The sequence below is a fragment of the Syngnathus typhle genome, linkage group LG22, assembly GCF_033458585.1.
Source record: "Syngnathus typhle isolate RoL2023-S1 ecotype Sweden linkage group LG22, RoL_Styp_1.0, whole genome shotgun sequence".
Taxonomy (NCBI): Eukaryota; Metazoa; Chordata; class Actinopteri; order Syngnathiformes; family Syngnathidae; genus Syngnathus; species Syngnathus typhle.
In genome coordinates, this window is record NC_083759.1 from 6,019,167 (window position 1) to 6,036,376 (window position 17,210).

The 17,210-nt window shown below is 45.9% G+C and overlaps 2 protein-coding genes and 1 non-coding gene across 3 annotated transcripts; 1 reads left to right on the top strand and 2 right to left on the bottom strand.

Moving 5' to 3' along the window:
* Positions 1 to 131: 131 nt before the first annotated feature.
* trnak-cuu (transfer RNA lysine (anticodon CUU)) lies at positions 132 to 204 on the bottom strand. The gene has a single exon. It is a non-coding gene; the product is annotated as a tRNA-Lys (tRNA).
* A 199-nt stretch (positions 205 to 403) lies between these two features.
* On the top strand, positions 404 to 9,805 carry extl3 (exostosin-like glycosyltransferase 3). Its single transcript, XM_061270945.1, has 6 exons — positions 404 to 609; positions 3,885 to 6,433; positions 6,526 to 6,653; positions 7,192 to 7,336; positions 7,417 to 7,545; positions 8,181 to 9,805. The coding sequence occupies exons 2-6, from the start codon at positions 4,295 to 4,297 to the stop codon at positions 8,388 to 8,390; spliced, it is 2,751 nt and encodes a 916-aa protein (XP_061126929.1). The 5' UTR covers positions 404 to 609; positions 3,885 to 4,294; the 3' UTR covers positions 8,391 to 9,805.
* LOC133146875 (synaptotagmin-14-like) lies at positions 9,516 to 13,636 on the bottom strand. Its single transcript, XM_061270953.1, has 7 exons — positions 12,578 to 13,636; positions 12,283 to 12,420; positions 11,975 to 12,204; positions 11,469 to 11,906; positions 11,212 to 11,392; positions 11,047 to 11,103; positions 9,516 to 10,876 (listed from the first exon to the last, which is right to left on the bottom strand). Exons 1-7 carry the CDS (start codon positions 13,419 to 13,421, stop codon positions 10,557 to 10,559), a joined length of 2,208 nt encoding a protein of 735 aa, XP_061126937.1. The 5' UTR covers positions 13,422 to 13,636; the 3' UTR covers positions 9,516 to 10,556.
* Between the last annotated feature and the right edge of the window lie 3,574 nt (positions 13,637 to 17,210).

The window sequence follows — 17,210 nt, forward strand, 5'->3', positions numbered from 1 at the left end:
CGGTTACCATGCATGCTATAGCATCTTGAAGTGGTTCTCAAAATGTGTGGTTACGTTCATCCAATTGGACTTACAAAATAACACGTAACATAATATTGCCTGTCAAAGAAGTGAAAAAGAAAAAAGGAAGCCGCCCAACGTGGGGCTCGAACCCACGACCCTGAGATTAAGAGTCTCATGCTCTACCGACTGAGCTAGCCGGGCAGATGACGAATAACCATCAGTTGTCTTACAAATACCCAATACTCTGTCCTGGTCAAAATATTCAAATTTTAAATATCTATGCTTTTTTTCAGTCGATAACCACATATCTTCTTCTTAAGAATATTCAATTATTGAATTGTGAAGACTCTTGCAGTACACTTTATAACCCAAAGATGGCAACCTGATTTCCCACAATACCTCGCGGCGCGGGTCCCTGTTTGCGCTGCGGTAGCAGCAAGAATGCAGTATTTAATGATGCTATGAGCTCCTCCGCGACATTGTTCTGATGTCCTGAACGTCCATTCGTTTCAAATTAACGCAACAGAAGGAATTAGGAGTCTCGAACCCTTGCAGCGACTGTTGTTTCTTTTTTTATTTTGTTTTTTGTACCTCCCGTTCAACCTGGTGAGTAGCAACTGAAGCTAACATTCCTGGGCCAGCACAGCTAAAGTGGCCAGCAGATGTTGATGCCTCTACCTTCATATTCCATGTTTATAGATTGTGTGTTACAGTTAATTGACAGTGAACTCACTAGTGGCTATTTGGTAAGACTGCTAGTAATATGCTGCCAAGTCGTGTGTGTGAGTGAGTGCGTGCGTGCTTAGACTAATGGTATACGTCGTTGGCATTCATAAAAAATAATATTTTGGGAGTAGTTAAAATTGTCTCACAGTAGTCCTTAGTGATATGAACAGAACTTGACTTTCTACCCCAACGAGTAATTTTACATCCCTTTAATGATATACGAGTGGATATGAAATTAATTTCTGCTTTAAATCCACATTTAAATAGAAAACACAGACAAATAAAAGATGAATAAAAATAGAACAGAACAAATATCCAGTGGGCAACTAAGTACAATTTAAAATATGTGCACCACCTAACTTGATCATTATTAAATCTGGGGCTATTTAATTGGACCCAAAGCTGAACTGCTCACAAGAAGTTATGATTTAGGAATGGCGGCAACTCGTTTCAAAAGCTTAGAAATAACTCACATTGTGCACAAGTCTCTGCAGGACCTTAAGTAAAAGCAGGAGAAGACCGTTCACTAACTTCAGCCATATGGTACCCTGTTCGGACCTAGAACATGATGTGCTAGCACACTCAGCAGGAATAGTTCGCTTAAAGATTGTTAATTAAGGATAGTTTGAGGTTTGTGGTCATGCAGTTTTGGTGCATTAGCGTGCTCTTATGTCTCCCTCGTGGGAAATTTATCTGCTGATCGTGTGTGACTTGGAGCCTGTTATCATGTTGATGTAATGTGCTTGTGGGTATTCTCAGTCATCAAGGTCATGGCAAAGCTTGAATTGAGGCAACTGGACCCTGTTTGTTAAAATCGATTGAAAAATGTAGAACTCACTCAACTGTACAGTCAAATGTTGTAAGTCGGGACTGCATTTTGAAAAACGCGATGGATTTTTCTTAATGTATTGATTGACATTGCCTGTCATTTCAAAATCAATAGCCCTTTCATTACAGCACGGAACAATAGCAGCATCGGCGCTGTTGTGATCTTCCATTATAGTCAACCTGAATAGAGATGCTTATAATTGGATCTGGAGAAAAATAATACATTCCGTACACCTTCATGATGGTAGATGGAGTTTGCACTTTTTGCTGTAGCGGAAAGAGCTGCAACAAGGGCGATGGGATATGATTTTGGAACTGCCATCTGCCGTCATCGCCTCTGACTGATTCACCAAATGCAGCTGCTGCCTCCTTGCACAAGCATGCGCTCAAAAACCACAGAATGGTAGCGAAACTCTCTTCCTGTTTAAATAACCATCTGCTTCCAGAGATGATTTCTCTGCGTCATCCGTGTCACAACAGCAGCGATTTGTTTCATCATGATTATTTCTGAAACTGGCGGTTATAACTTGCGTGAGGCGAAACGGCCAGTTGACAACTTGTCAGTTTGTCACTTTGTCGTGTCAAGAATTAATCACCCTGGTTCCCTCCCTTCTCAGAAGATGAGACTTTCCGGATGCTTTGGCAGCTGTTGGCGGGCCTGAGTCAATCTGGTTTGTTTGGCGAGCGGAGCCTCTCAAGAGGATTCTTCAGCGATGGCCGCTGCCAGGCCAAGACAACATTTATTTTGCTGAAAATAGCCAAATGAGAGTAAAACGATTCCATGAGAGCCAAGTTACAACGGTGGCATTTGCTTCTAGTCATACGGAGCAATTAGCCACCATGTGATGCTTATTACATTTCAGGCTCTGCAAATTTGATTATGACTTAATTCAATGACTGGATTTGTTCATTTTACAATCAAAGAAGATAAATATGCATTCCAACAGCAAGCTATTTATTAAAAAAAAAAAAAGTTAGAAATATGTGCTAAATGAATCGTAATACAGCGGAGCCTCAGTTTTCGAACGTCCCGGTTCTCAAACAAATCGGTCTTCGAACAAAAAGAATCTAGATTCTTTTGCTTCGGATGTCGGACGAAATTCGGTTGTCGAACCTCGCGAGATGAGCCGAGAGGACCCGCATGCTAACTGACTCCGTTCGTTATTACATTCTCGTTACTCTGAGGATTGGATCAACTCTAATCATGCCTCCAAAGGAAGCAAGTGGGAGCAGTAAAACACAAAGACGCTCCTAAAGCAATAAGCGCACTGAGGTCCACTTAAATTTTGGAAAGTCCATTTGGACTTTAAAAATATTTTCTAAATTTTAGCGACCGCTCTGTCACAATAATGCGACCAGCGTGGCTAAAGGTGTTTTTTTTTTTTTTTGCTTGGAACGGATTAATTTCTTTCCAATTATTTGTAATGGGAAAACATGATTCGTAATTCGAACTTCTCGAACAGCCTTTTGAAACGGATTGTGGTCAAAAACCGAGGCGCCACGATACTTACGACACGGTAATTAGTAAAACAATGCAAAAGACAAATTGTGAATCGTTGAGTCATGGTTTCATCTCAGCAGCCGTGTCCTTTGTAACTCTGCCCTTCCCCGGCAGCTGCTCCGCCTCCATGTTTCCTCCTAACCGAGTGGCCCGTCTCCACATCCTCGATCACAGTTAATGACGACAAGGGCAATGAGCCAGCTAGGTCACAAATTCACCAGGGTCGTCTAGAGTCCCAGCAGATGGGATGACATTTTGTTGTTTCGACGGGTCACCTCGGCAACCCATATTTCAAATTGGGTTATTTTTGGGGAAGGCATTAAATCAGCCCGTCAGGGCAGGATGCTAGCGTCAGAAGTCTGTCTTGTGTCCCTCGGCGGCTTTTGGGCCACAGATTAGGCCGGGCAGTGGAAAATTTGCCAACATCTGTCGGCCATTACATCAGTGTCACTGTACTCATGCTAAAAGTAATCAGGTCTTGTATATTTGTCACACACACACCCGCAGGAGGAAGCAGCAGGATGCCATGCAGCATTCTTAAGGTCATGTGTCTTTTCGGCTTGAGGGCACCCGAAATAACTTTGAATTATTTCCTAGAATCTGATTTTAGTCGGGCGGGTTCACGCTAGTTCCCTTGAATCTGGTTTAATAAAAGAGTGTCATTAAAATTGGATGTCAACCAGGTCTGAATGTTGCGTTATGCTTACTCCGATCCAATTAGCAACTCAAACAGGTTTGTCAGGAAGTGATAAAATTGTGATAAGCTCTATCGGTTAGCAAACATGTCAACTCAAGCTGCCTCTTTTTCTATCCGCCCTTTCCACAGGTTCCCCGAGTGAGACGACAATTTTCCCAGAGTCGGAAAATGCTTGGACTCCAGATAGAAGCAACCGGGCCACCCGGTTTTACCTCTCCATGAGCCGACATGGCCGTCTCTCATCACCCACTGAGGGGTGCCCCTCCTCAGAAGTGGAACTGTTTCCTGACTTGATTTGAAAGAAGAGCATTACAGAAAAATGGCCTAAGCTCGTGTAGGCCGTCATATAGTAAGGTACATCTGACGGGTTCTTAGTTGATATCCCACAGAACCCAGAAGAAAAGAAGCTAATTGTTTTTTTTGGAGAACCACAACACTTGATGAAATAATATCCACCTCCTCTGCCTGACAAGGTCCAATCATGGCTGCTACAGAACCCCTAAGGGTTGATTTCTTGAAGAGACGAGACTGAGTTCAGAATGCAGCGCAACAGCGGCGGACTCGGCGGCGGCGGACAGCCGTGGGTGCTGAGGCGGGTGCGTCTCACCTGGCTCAGTTTCATGCTTTTCTTTATTCTGGTGTTCTTCCCGCTCATTGCCCACTACTACCTCACCACCATCGATGAAGCCGGGAGTCCCGATAAGCGGATCTTCGGGCCCCGGGCCGGCGGCGAACTGTGCGAGGCCAAACACGTGCAAGATCTGTGCCGCATACGCGAGTCGGTCAGCGAGGAGCTGCTGCAGCTGGAGGCCAAGAGGCAGGAGCTCAACGGGGAGATCGCCAGGCTCAACCTGCGCATCGAGGCCTGCAAGAGGAGCATCGACAGCGCCAAGCAGGACCTGCTGCAACTGAAGAATGTTATCAGTCAGACGGAGCATTCCTACAAAGAACTCATGGCCCAAAACCAGCCCAAACTGTCCTTGCCTGTCCGATTACTTCCCGACAAGGAAGACCCGGGGTTACCGCCGCCCAAATCGTCGCGGTCCTGCCGCCTGCACACCTGCTTCGACTACGCCCGCTGCCCCCTCACGTCTGGATTTCCAGTTTACGTTTATGACACGGGCTCCTATCCGTGGGGGGAATATATCGACCCCCTCGTTAAGCAGGCCTTTGCCACGTCGGCTAAAAAAAATATTTATGTAACGAATGACCCTGGCGTCGCTTGTCTCTATTTGGTATTGGTCGGAGAGCTGCTGGAGTCGCCGAGTTCCTTCCCGCCAAATCCGTCTGATTTGGAGAAGCAACTGAAAGCTCTTCCCTACTGGCGATCGGATGGACACAATCACGTACTCGTCCATCTTTCCCGAAACTCCCTGACACAGAATTTCCTGTATAACGTCAGCACGGGCCGAGCGGCGCTCGTTCAATCCACCTACCTGGAGCAGCAGTATCGCGACGGCTTTGACTTGGTCGCCTCGCCGCTGGTTCACGCGCTCTCCGAACCCAACTTCTTGCACGTGCCTCATCAGGTACCCGTGAAAAGGAAATACCTCTTCACCTTTCAGGGGGAGAGGGTGGAGTCGCTGAGGAGCAGCTTGCGGGAGATTCCTCCTCAGTCCTTTGAGGAGGAGATGGACGGAGATCCGCCTGCCGACTACGACGACCGCATCATTGGCACTTTGAAAGCCGTGCAGGATAGTCAGTTGGATCAGGTGCTCATAGAGTTCACTTGTAAAAACCCCAAGCCAAGTTTACCAAGCGAGTGGTCTCTATGCGGAGAGCGAGAAGACAGGCTGGAGGTACTCAAGGCGTCGACTTTCGCCTTGGTGATCGCCCCGGGAAACGCTCAGCTGGTTGCCTCGGCGGGCTGCGGAATGAGACTTTTTGAAGCCCTCGAGGTCGGCGCCATCCCCGTAGTGCTCGGCGACCACTCCAAGCTGCCCTACCACCAGTTTATCCGATGGAGCGAAGCGGCCATCATGGTCCCAAAGCCGCGCGTGACGGAATTACATTTCCTGCTGCGCAGCCTCTCGGACAACGACATGTTAGCTATGAGGCGACAGGGTCGCTTCTTGTGGGAGACTTACTTTTCCACCTCGGAGAGCATACTTAATACTATCCTTGCCAACATTCGCACCAGGATTCAGATTCCCGCCGCACCTATTAATGAAGAACCCGCGCAAGAAATCCCCCATAAAGCGGGAAAACTAGCTGGTACCGATGCTAACTTGGCAGACAACGGCGACCTCGATCTGGGTCCTGTCGAGACGGAGCCACCGTACGCCTCGCCGCGCTATCTCCGCAACTTCACATACACGGCCGTGGACGTTTACCAGACGTGGAACCGTGCGCCCGGCCCTTTTCACTTATTTCCCCATACTCCGCTGGACCCCGTTCTGCCCTCCGAAGCCAAATTCCTGGGTTCGGGGACAGGTTTCAGGCCCATCGGCGGAGGCGTGGGAGGGTCCGGGAAGGAGTTCCAGGCATCTTTAGGCGGCAATGTTCCCAGGGAACAATTCACCGTGGTCATGCTGACGTATGAGAGGGAGGAAGTGCTGATGAACTCCTTGGAGAGGCTGAATGGACTGCCTTACCTCAACAAGGTCGTGGTCGTGTGGAATTCACCCAAGCCTCCTTCTGATGACCTTCTGTGGCCTGACATTGGGCTTCCCATTGTGGTGAGTGTTTGGCTAGCAAACAATTGGTTGCCGAGGACATTCAGCACTTTTCAACCTGAAAGCCATTTTATTTTTTATTTTTTTACCTGCAGGTCGTCCACACCGAGAAGAACAGCCTGAACAACCGTTTCCTTCCCTGGGATGTTGTGGAGACCGAGGCCATCCTTTCCATCGACGACGACGCCCACTTGCGTCACGATGAGATCATGTTTGGTTTCAGGTCGGTTGCGTTGGCTTATAGGGGCAAGTTTTGTTAAACAGGCTAAACTTGATAATGCAGATAAAAATGTGGCTAAGTACCAAAAAATGCAGTTGGGCTATATTTATAAAACGTGTTAGACTGAGGAAAGCTAATGAAAAGTAAAAAAATAAAATAAAACCTTCCCTTCCCCCTTCGCCTTGGTTCACAACTTGTCCAGACTTGCGTGCGTGTATGTACACTAACATCATTTGTAAGAAAGTGACTCCATAGAGCTCCAGAATTACTCTGGAATGTGCTCCAGCTCAAGTTGAGCCTCGAGAGAGGAACAATTTGTTGCGTCTACCTGCCGTTAAAGAAGCTCACAGGAATTCAGTCAACTTGTCAAAGATTTGAGTCTCTGTGAACGTTGTATCCAATCAAGTAGGCGATTTCTAATTCTGTTATATCGGGCCATGCTAGCTCGCTCTGAGATTGGTCGAAAACAGCCAAAGCCGCAACGCCTTGACTTTCGCCGCCCTCTTTTCACACAGACCTCTGTTTGTCTTCCTTATCTCAGAGTTTGGCGAGAGGCCAGAGATCGCATCGTGGGTTTCCCAGGGCGATATCACGCCTGGGATCTCAACCATCAGTCCTGGCTTTACAACTCTAATTACTCCTGTGAGCTCTCCATGGTCCTGACAGGAGCGGCGTTCTTCCACAAGGTTCGTTCCCACCTACCTCCAGAAAAAAAAAAAGACATCTCACCTCACAGGATGTACATCTCGATATATTTTCCCACCAGTATTACGCCTACTTGTACTCCTACGTGATGCCCCGGGCCATCCGGGACATGGTGGATGAGTTCATTAACTGTGAGGACATCGCAATGAACTTCCTGGTCTCGCACATCACCCGCAAACCGCCAATCAAGGTCAGTGGTGTTCAACTTCAAAGTCAAAGTCTGCTTTGTCAATTTCTTCACATGTCAAGACGCACAAAGAGATCGAAATTACGTTCCCACGGTGACAAGACATAGTACACAATATGCATACAAGTGAACAACACAAAAAGTAAAAACAAGAAGGCACAAACAATGAATAAATAAGAGTGATGAATAAACAAACAAATAACATAACAAATAAGAGGAGCAAAAATGGAGCAAGTGTGCATACAGCAGACCGTCAGAATATAGCGCAAAACTACAGGACGCTACGCAGAAGGAGGGAGAGAGTTCAGGATCCTAACAGCCTGGAGTATGAAGCTGTTTGAGAGTCTGGTGGTGCGGGAGCGCAGGCTCCTGTACCTCTTCCCAGAGGGCAGAAGATCAAACAAAGAGTGAGCAGGGTGACTCACATCACTCACAATCGCGGTCGACCAATAATCTTAACAGCCGTGTTCACTATGCGCTGTAGGGCCTTCATGTTGTAGTCAGTGCAGCTACCACCCCAAACAGCGATCCAACTGGAGAGGATGCTCTCAATGGTGCCACGGTAGAATGTAGTCATGACGGCCGTTTGGAGGTTTGACAGTATTTCCGTCCTCACCGTTCCTCAAACTGACCCTCAGGTGACATCTCGCTGGACCTTCCGCTGCCCCGGTTGCCCCCAGGCCCTGTCGCACGACGACTCGCATTTCCACGAGCGCCACAAGTGCATCAACTTTTTCGTCAAGGTGTACGGCTACATGCCGCTGCTGTACACGCAGTTCCGCGTGGACTCTGTGCTTTTTAAAACACGCCTGCCGCACGACAAGACCAAATGCTTCAAGTTCATCTAGCGGAAAGGGCCGAGGACGGGAAATAACGAATGGATGCTGAAAACTGCCAGCCTGAAGAAAAAAAAAATCCTTCGAGTGGATTGCTTTTCGTCCTTTTTCCGTGTCCTTCTCATCAAGCTTTGTCGTGAACCACTACAGATGTTTTTTATTGCTGAAAGCGGTTGTACAGAGTGTACAGAAAGGATGAACTCGACGTAAAAACTACTTTATTGACTGCTGGGTTTCATTTCACAGTAATGAATTGTACGTCCGGTACATGTACGTGGCAGAAGCACTGATTGTCAAATGTATTTTATTAAGTTTTTTTTGTTTGTGTGTGTGTGTGTGTGTGTGTGTGTTTTTGGACATTTGTTTCCATCCCATTGAACCTGACTTAAGACAAAAGTTTGGACTCAATCACGTTGAGTTCAGCTAGTCACCATATTGCCTCAATTTTATCATGGAAACCAGCCGACAACTGTTTTTGTTGTGTGTTTGTGTGTCCCCAAGCATTGTGTGTTGTTGCTTTTTTGTGACCTTAATTTTAGTCGACATGTTTTTTTGTTTTGTTTTAATTATCGATAGTTTATCCTGCCCCCCGACCCCTCGATGACTAGAAATTATTCGTATTACGGTCAAGTCACGTAGGCGCATCTCTTAAATATGTGTATGACCCGCTTGTATAGAATTGTCCCAAACAACACAAATGTGTAAGTGTCACTTTACAGTGTTGCCATATTGGTTTCACTTTTAATTTTTTTTTTTTTTTTTACAAAGTAATTGTTCCATGAATGTTTTCTTTGCCAAACAGGTACGAACGATGCAGTCCGGTACGCCCGCCCGCCCGCCGGCGATGTAATCGATTGAACTTCATGTTTGTGATTCCAAAGTCTTGAAAAAGAAAGTAACTACATCCCGTTGTTGTTGTGTCGGGATGCTTTTTAAGAAACACGTAGTCGAGTTCAAGGTTCCTGTATATTTATTGAATACATAATTGACTTTTTTTTTTTTTTTAATTGACTGACATGCAATATAATGACAGGACATTTGATGGATAAAATGGAGGGCCAAGGAAAACTAGCTTGTACCATTTTCCTCTCGAGGAGGGGGGGGGGGGTTCTTGTGTCCAAATATTTTCAAATTGGCAGGAGTCCAAATTCAGAAGGCAGTTTTCAAACCGGTATTCCTACGTTTTTTAAATTGAAGACCTAATTTCACAACCCCATTTGAGGCACTAAACGGTTCGGCTGGTAGTTTTTAACCTGCCCTCGGAGTTGGGTTTGTGGCACCGCTGGTTTTCCATGGCTCCGAGCAAGGAACATTTCTACGGAATGCATTCTGCAACGTGCATCGAGGAAGTGCACGGAATGCGGCTCATTATTCTGAACCAGCAGGAGACAGGTAAATGGAAATTAAAAAAAAGAACATTAACATCATCTTCTTGACTCCTGTTTTGATTGAGACAAAAAAAGTCATTGTGAAATCATTTCTGCTGAATGTTTGTGAGCTATTTCATGCAGGAAGACCTCCCTAACCTGAAAAAAAAAAAGTGTCCAGACCACAAGATGTGAAGATTCTATTCAGCAGGTATGTTTTTTTTTCTTTCACTTGTGGACTTAGCTCCTCTCTTGGCTTCTCAGTGCGGCAGTAATATATATATTTTTTCTCTTCATGATATTCCGTTCACGAAGCCGTCGACACGACGCTATGCATATGTCACCGTGCAAAAAGTGCCGTGTTTGTGCATGAATGGACTCAACCCACTTGTCAGAAAATGAGGCTCAGTCTGCATTGACTCGAGAAGACAAGCTGCACTTGGATAACCCTCACCGAGCAGCTGTGCCCGATTCTTAAGGAAGACTGCGAGTTCTTTCAATCTTTTAAACCTGACTGAATTTAAAAAAAAAAAAAGATGATCTTGCATAATGCATGTAAAAAACTGTAGAAAAAGCACAGCTTGTGAACATAGTTGCAGCATATATATAATAGGCCCTTTTGTTAAATTATTTTAACAGTCAATGTGTTTTTGCTTGTGACCCGTGAAGTGTCTGCTATGCTGGTGGCAGCAAAAGGAGGAGCCCGGTCCGCCTCAAGCACTTTGGTCCAAAAAGGTACAGAGAGAAAATATCTTTTTACGTGGCGTGGAAAAGGCTCTTCACATTGTAAACGGTTGCATGCAATGAATCTTTAGTAAGTGTCAGTGAGCGTGTGCCAGTGACACACCTGCTGGCCCTCGGCGTCCTTCATCTCGGTCCAGTGGGCCAGCTGCTCCTCGCCGGTACTGCTGTGGCCCAAGGAGACCCAGCCGAGCCGTTCCCGGGGCCTCAAGGTGCTACGGCGGCAGAACACGGACAGCACCAGTGAAACATCGGACAGCTGGAAGAGCGCCACATGGAAGACGAAGGTTTCTTTGTAGGCGGGGCTGGGCTGCCCGCGGCACACGGCCGTCTTGAATTTGGACATCTCCTTCCCCTTGGAGTCCAGCATGGTCAACGTCACATAAGTGTCTGCAAGGAAGATGTTGGGACAGAGCCACCAAGTGGTGGAAAGTGAGTATGACAGCAAGCTTCACACACTGCAGCAAAAGTGATCGGAAATTCACAATCATTTCCGTCGCGGTTCAATAAATTTGAATTCTGTAGGAAATCAGACTGAACCATTTTGACAAGGTTCTTACCTCTCATGATATAAAGCTGTCCCCCAACGAAATGCTTTATACAACAAAATAGACCATCTATGGCACACGAGATTGGAAACAAGGAGAGGTAAGAAGTGAAGAGCAGCACACAGCGTCCAAACAGTTGGAGGAGACGATCCGAGCATGCCAAGCCGATTTACTTACTGACGGGTTTATCAGATGGCGTGCTTTTAAAGTGGCTCCCCTGGATCACCTCAGCGGAGAGATGCCCCGTCACCGAGTTATACACGAGGCCCAGGAGGATCTCAGGCGAGGACGTGTCCTCACCTGAGCGATAGGACACGGCCCCGCCGCTGCGGGACACGCTCACAATCGAGCCGCAACCCTAGGAAGATACGGGGGGAGGAAAAAAAATCAGCAAACAAGAACGACTCCCCATGCTTTGGATGAAAAGCTCTCACGGTAAGTTCTGATCCAGGTTCCAGGGTGACAGGGAGAGCCATTTTCCCTTGCAGGTTGAGTTTAGTGAGATAGAACACCTTCTCGCCCAGGACCTTCTCTTTTTTCATCCTTCTGACGCTGTACAGGCGAAATCGCACGGCGCAGTCGCTCAGCGCCTCCTGCTCCACTCTGGAGAATTTGAAGGTCTCAGTGAAGACGGGACACGGGCCTTTCTGGACGCCCGTCTTGGCCCGCTGCTTTTTGGTGGGTAGCAGGACGAGGTGGACCTGCCACGAGATGTTGCCCGTCTGTTTGAGAGCGGGGATGTCGGTCGCCGCCGTGACCGTGACGGCCAGCCACTGCTCGTTGGAGTCGTACTCAAAGGCCACATCCAGCGTGCCGTATTTAGCGAGGGGTTCCGGCTCGTAAGCTGATGGAAGCAGCGGACCAGAGCTGTCCTAAAAAAAAAAAAGTTTAGCCATGAGTGATGTATCAAAATGTGCAGGAACAGGAACCCTCTGCTCACCTCAGGCCCCACCACAGCCGTGCTGTCACTGGGTATGTCCTCCTCGCAGCCTTTGTTGAGGTAGCTCTCCGTGTCCTGCTCCACGCTGGCCTCACTGGACCAACGCTGAAGAGACGACCCCCTGCGGCCACGGGAGGAGGACACGCGGGTCACCGGGACCCGGTCCTGGTAAGGAGGCGGCTGGCCCTCTGTGAGCGAAGGCGCTTTCTTTATCTTCTGGATGATGCTGGCTGCTTTCATCAGCAAAACAAAGATGGCCAAGATTATGCTTAAATTAATTTGATCATCAAGCAACATTGGAGACTGACCATGTTCACTGGAGGCCTCACTGCTGTAGCCTTCCTGTTCTGTCACTTCCTCGTTTGTGCCGCTGCACAATGTGGTCACGTCGGCCCGGACCGCAGGCTCTGGTTTTCTGTCCTCCTCACTGTCTGTCAAAACTGCCTCTGAGAGAGAGAAAAAAAAAATCTGACATTATAAAGCTGAAATCTGATTTAAAGCAGGGCTATGAAATGAAGAGAATGGATTGTTGCTAAAGTCCAGTCCATTAAATTTCAAGGACAGAAGGTTGAAAGTATCCAACCAAGCAGCACACCATCTAACCTTGTTTGCTTTCCTCTTTCTTCTTACGCTTCTTGCCTTTCTCCTTCTTCTTTGCCTCCTTCTCTGCTTTCTTAGCCGCTTTCTCCTTTTTTTTATCCATTTTTTTCTTTTTCACTTTCGCCTTCGAGGCATCCGGCATCTCCTCATCGTCGCCTTCTCTCTCAAAGCTGCACTTGTCCTCCTCATCTCGCTTGTTCTTTTCCTCCTCCTGGTCAGAGACTCTTCTCTCACTTTCAGGGCCTGATGGTTCATCACATTCTTCAGGTCCACTGGGTTGTATTGCATCTTCGCCTTGACTCACTTCTTCGGTTTTCTTGAATTCCTCGGCTTCTGTGTCCTCTTCCCGTGGTTCTTGGGAAAGCTCCTCGTTTTTTGTAATCGCGCCGGCCTTCTCCAAGCGCCTCTCCCTCTTCTCTTTCCTCCTCTGCTCCCTCATCTCCTGCAACTCCTTCTCCTCCTTCTTCCTCCTCTCTTCCTCGGCTATCTCGGCTTCCGTCTTTTTCACCCTCCAGCATCCGTCCCTCCATTCCCACTCCAGCTGGCTTTGCGCGTATTCCGACTCGACCCCCTCGTTACTTTGGTTGTTTTTTAAGCTTGTCGTTTCCATCCACGTGCTTCTATTCCCAGATTTCCCATCTTGTGTGGTGGACTCCTGCTCCACATCCTCCTCCTCCTGGACCTTGTTGATGATGGTGTTGACCTGCTCGGTCAGCTGATCGCTGACGGCGTACGTCACGTCGCTGACGGCGTTGGCCAGGTCGTCCACTTTGCTGCTGACCGAGTCCAAGATGGAGGAAATGTTGACGGTCGGGAGGTTCTGCTGGAAGCTCTTGAAGAAGGCCATCTCGGTAGAGAGCCCCGCTTGACTGCCAGGTTAGGTCATCACAGACACTGACATGCACAAGTCGTCATTAGCATGAGGGAGGGGTAGCGACACGTTGCACCCCATGGCCACCGGGGGCAGCGTAATACGATACAGACACTAATAAACCTGAAGAAGTTTTTCCCCATGAGGCAAGAATTTGCACATGTTCTGTTTGACACTCATTAACACATTTTTCCTGCTACTCAAGACCAAAAAAAAATGACAGTTATATCTCGCATCCAAATGTATCTAGAACACAGGTGTCAAACTCAAGGCCCGGGGGCCAGATACGGCCCGCCACATCATTTTATGTGGCCCGCAAAGACAAATCGTGCATCAAATTCGTGTGTCATTACTAGAATTGCAAATTGTCTTCACTTTTAATATCTTTTTTTTTTAAATATTTGACCAGTTTGTACTCGTCTGATTTATTTGGGTTGACAGTCCCTCCTAAAGAAGCTATGACTACAATGCGGCCCGCGAATAAAATCAGTCTGACACCCCAGGTTTAGAAGGTGAAAATGTAAATGTGTGCGTTACCTGTGTTGTTATTGTGATAACCACTGAGATGCGGCACCGTGTCAGCAGTGTCCACCGACAGTTTGTTGCTGAGGTAAAGAAAAAACAGAGCCATCAGTGCCATGAAGGCACCGATGGACGACAGGACACCCAGGAGCTCAGGAGACACTGAGAGGGAGAAAAGCACAAGGTGGAAAAATGGGAAGAAAAAATGGGTGGTTTATCTCAGCAACTTTACACAACATAAATAATGGAAATCCTCGTCAGGACTGCTGCGGCAATTGGTGTTCTCTCCGCTTCTAAGGTGCAGCAGCTCTGTATGTAGGCCAGACGTGGTGCATGTAATCATGCCTGCGCTATTTTTAAGAGACTGCATTGTCGACCGAGTTAACTCCGCCGCAGTATACGTTTTCATTAATCAGCTCGCTTAACCTCGTTTATTCAGCAAATATAATTTTGAAGCTTCAGGATGATCAAAGAAAGCCAGTCATGCCATATCAACAATGACAAAACTTCTTGGAACTCTGCATAAAATATTTAGTAACACTAGTGCTCTTGTTCATATATCTGCGAGAACAAAACAGCGCCGTGACAACAGTTGCACACACGTCATAGAAGGGACGAGAGATAAAGAAGCCGTCTTACCATCTGAACATCCTCTTTCAAGTCACAACTTCCCAAGAAACTTCTCTAAGTCTGCTATGCGAGATACTAAAGGACAAAGACAGTTCTTCTATTTGGGAAATGCTCGAGCAGCCAGTCACCCCGCTGGAGCAAGTTCGTAGTCGAGTCGAATATGGCATTGCTCTGCAAATGTCAACAATGGCTGAATAATTTAAAGCCCTGCGGTAAGTTGACCTCTCGGCCCATGTAGGCTGGAAAGTGGAGATGCAGGGAGTCGACCTTATAAACATCCCATTTTTATTTACAAATATGTAACACCCATTATTTGTATGGTGCCAAAAAAGAAATACCTAATTTGCCTTTATTTTAGTTTAAATCAAACCAATAAGACCAAAATATTTATGTAAAATTATTTTTGTATAATTTTTAATGAGCGTATGGAAAAATTCCTACATCTAGAACTTGCAGCTTTTCTAGAGACTTGCAATATAGTTGTCATTATTAGGTGATGTCATTGAATATGAATGTATGCTAATTTTATTAATGTGATGCCACACATTTAGTTTATACCAAGCCAATAAGACAAAAATATTTATGTAAAATAATTTTTGTATAATTTTTAACGAGTGTATGTAAAAATTCCCACATCTTGAACTAGCAGCTTTTCTAGAGACCTGCAATATTATTGCCATTATTAGGTGATGTCATTGAATATGAATTTAGGCAAATTTTATTAATGTGATGCCGCATTCTGTTTTTATTAGATTATTCAATGGTGCAGGAAAATAAGACATGCTTGTTTAAAAAGGACCTAATGGTTGCTTACACATGTCCCTCAGGTACAAAACTTCCACTCTAAATAAATCATGAACACGTCGCTACCTCTTTATTGCTGAATTTAAACTTGATACGTCATTCATAATTTAGCAACATGTCAACCCAACCAAGTCCAAAATCAAAAGTGTGTCAACATGAAGGGAAAATGGAGACGTAGCATTCTTGCTTTGCGTTGTTACCTCGTCGTGCGCAGATGAGCTCATGAACGCCGCAGTTCCTCCCACCGCCTGGTGAAAGAAGTTGAGAAATAGAAATAGAAGCAGATTTTCACGCCTGACAGATGCTCGTGCCAGCTTACATGAAATTTATAAACATTTACAAAAGTGTTCAAATTTTTTGTTTTAATATCTAATTGCATTTAATTGCAGGCTTAATTTGGGGAATTCCAATCCTTTGTCATTTCTGGAATGGAAACCTGGGAAGAAGCGCTACAGAGACCACACCGGCACACGAACGCCCTCTAGCGGTGACAAAAGGTACATATTTATTTGCAGTATATGTTAGCAGTTACTGATTTTTGGGAGTCGTGATCAGCAAGATTAACAACACTTTTCAAATTATTACCATAAGAGTAGTATTAGGTCTTAAAAGGAGATTGCTTTTTGTTCGCTCGAAAAAATTGACAGTCCCAGCCTCACATATAGCGGAAGCAATGCGAGAAGACGAATCAGAACAAATAAAGACCCAAATAGAGGCTGATTTGTTTTCTGTCGCACAGTTGACAGAAGCACTCAGGCCCAATCACTTAAAACTCTCTGCAGGCAATTCATTCACAGGCTTAAAGCTTGCCAATGCCAAAAAAAAAAATGTCGCTATCAGCAAAACACAGAGCAGCACTTTAAAGTCTGACGCCTTATGAGAGGCAATAATAGGAGAGGAAAGCATTTCTATGCTGGTTTGTGATTATTATAAATGTCATAGAGATTACGTAATATGAATACAGTATTAAATATGGTATGTACTAATAAATATGTTAAGTAATTTATAAGTCACTAGGTGCATCATTAACTCAAGACAAACATTTATCGGTGAACCAACATAGTCCAAGGAAAACAAAAGTGATCGGCAAGTGAGAATACAGTAAGATGAATTGCAGCTCGAATGTGCAGAAAAATCAATATTGGTCCTCGTCAAATTGTGCCTTCATTCAGTTTGGTTACAAGCTGGGACCACGTGAACGCACCACTCCATTATTGACTTGACAAGCACGAGCGCATACCGAGAGATGCGATTGTAACATCAGCACCATCCTACCATGTAGCTCCCTGCAAAAAAAAAAAAACCACAACCCCCTTCCCTAAACGCACCCAAGCCCGTTATAAAACCACCATTGATTCACGACGTCACTGTGTCCCGCAGTAAAGTTTCACCCCACGCCCCCCGTCTCCACCCCCCGAACAGATCACCTGAGAACGAACGCTTACCGTCCACCGCCATCATGCTCCGTCCCGGACCCTACCAAATGTTAGGGAGGGGAGGGGGGGTGTGATGATCTTGTAAACACACCGAGTTCATTCATGCGTGAGATGCATACACACTATGATATTGTGCAATATGACAAATGCGCTGCAGTAGACCTCTGTAGTAATAAAGTAGAAATTGAGCGATTTCTAAATAAATGAAAACGTAATAGTTCAAAATTACTTAAAATGCTAAGAACACCCCCGAGAAGACAGAAAAATTGATGATCTCTAGGGTTAACAGTTTTAAAAGGGGGGCTACTGAATTGATTCATCTTAAATTATTGTATGCTTCCACGTACTCGTTTGCTTTTTTGCTGATTTATGA

Bases quoted from the DNA above. Each gene is read 5' to 3' on its own strand.
- extl3 (XM_061270945.1), top strand. From the start codon at position 4,295: ATGCAGCGCAACAGCGGCGGACTCGGCGGCGGCGGACAGCCGTGGGTG. The intron at 7,337-7,416 runs GTTCGTTCCCAC...TTTTCCCACCAG, and splicing joins GAGCGGCGTTCTTCCACAAG to TATTACGCCTACTTGTACTC. The intron at 7,546-8,180 runs GTCAGTGGTGTT...ACTGACCCTCAG, and splicing joins CCCGCAAACCGCCAATCAAG to GTGACATCTCGCTGGACCTT.
- LOC133146875 (XM_061270953.1), bottom strand. From the start codon at position 13,421: ATGGCCTTCTTCAAGAGCTTCCAGCAGAACCTCCCGACCGTCAACATT. The intron at 12,421-12,577 runs GTTAGATGGTGT...TCTCTCTCTCAG, and splicing joins GAAAGAGGAAAGCAAACAAG to AGGCAGTTTTGACAGACAGT. The intron at 10,877-11,046 runs GTAAGAACCTTG...TCTTCCTTGCAG, and splicing joins ACAGCTTTATATCATGAGAG to ACACTTATGTGACGTTGACC.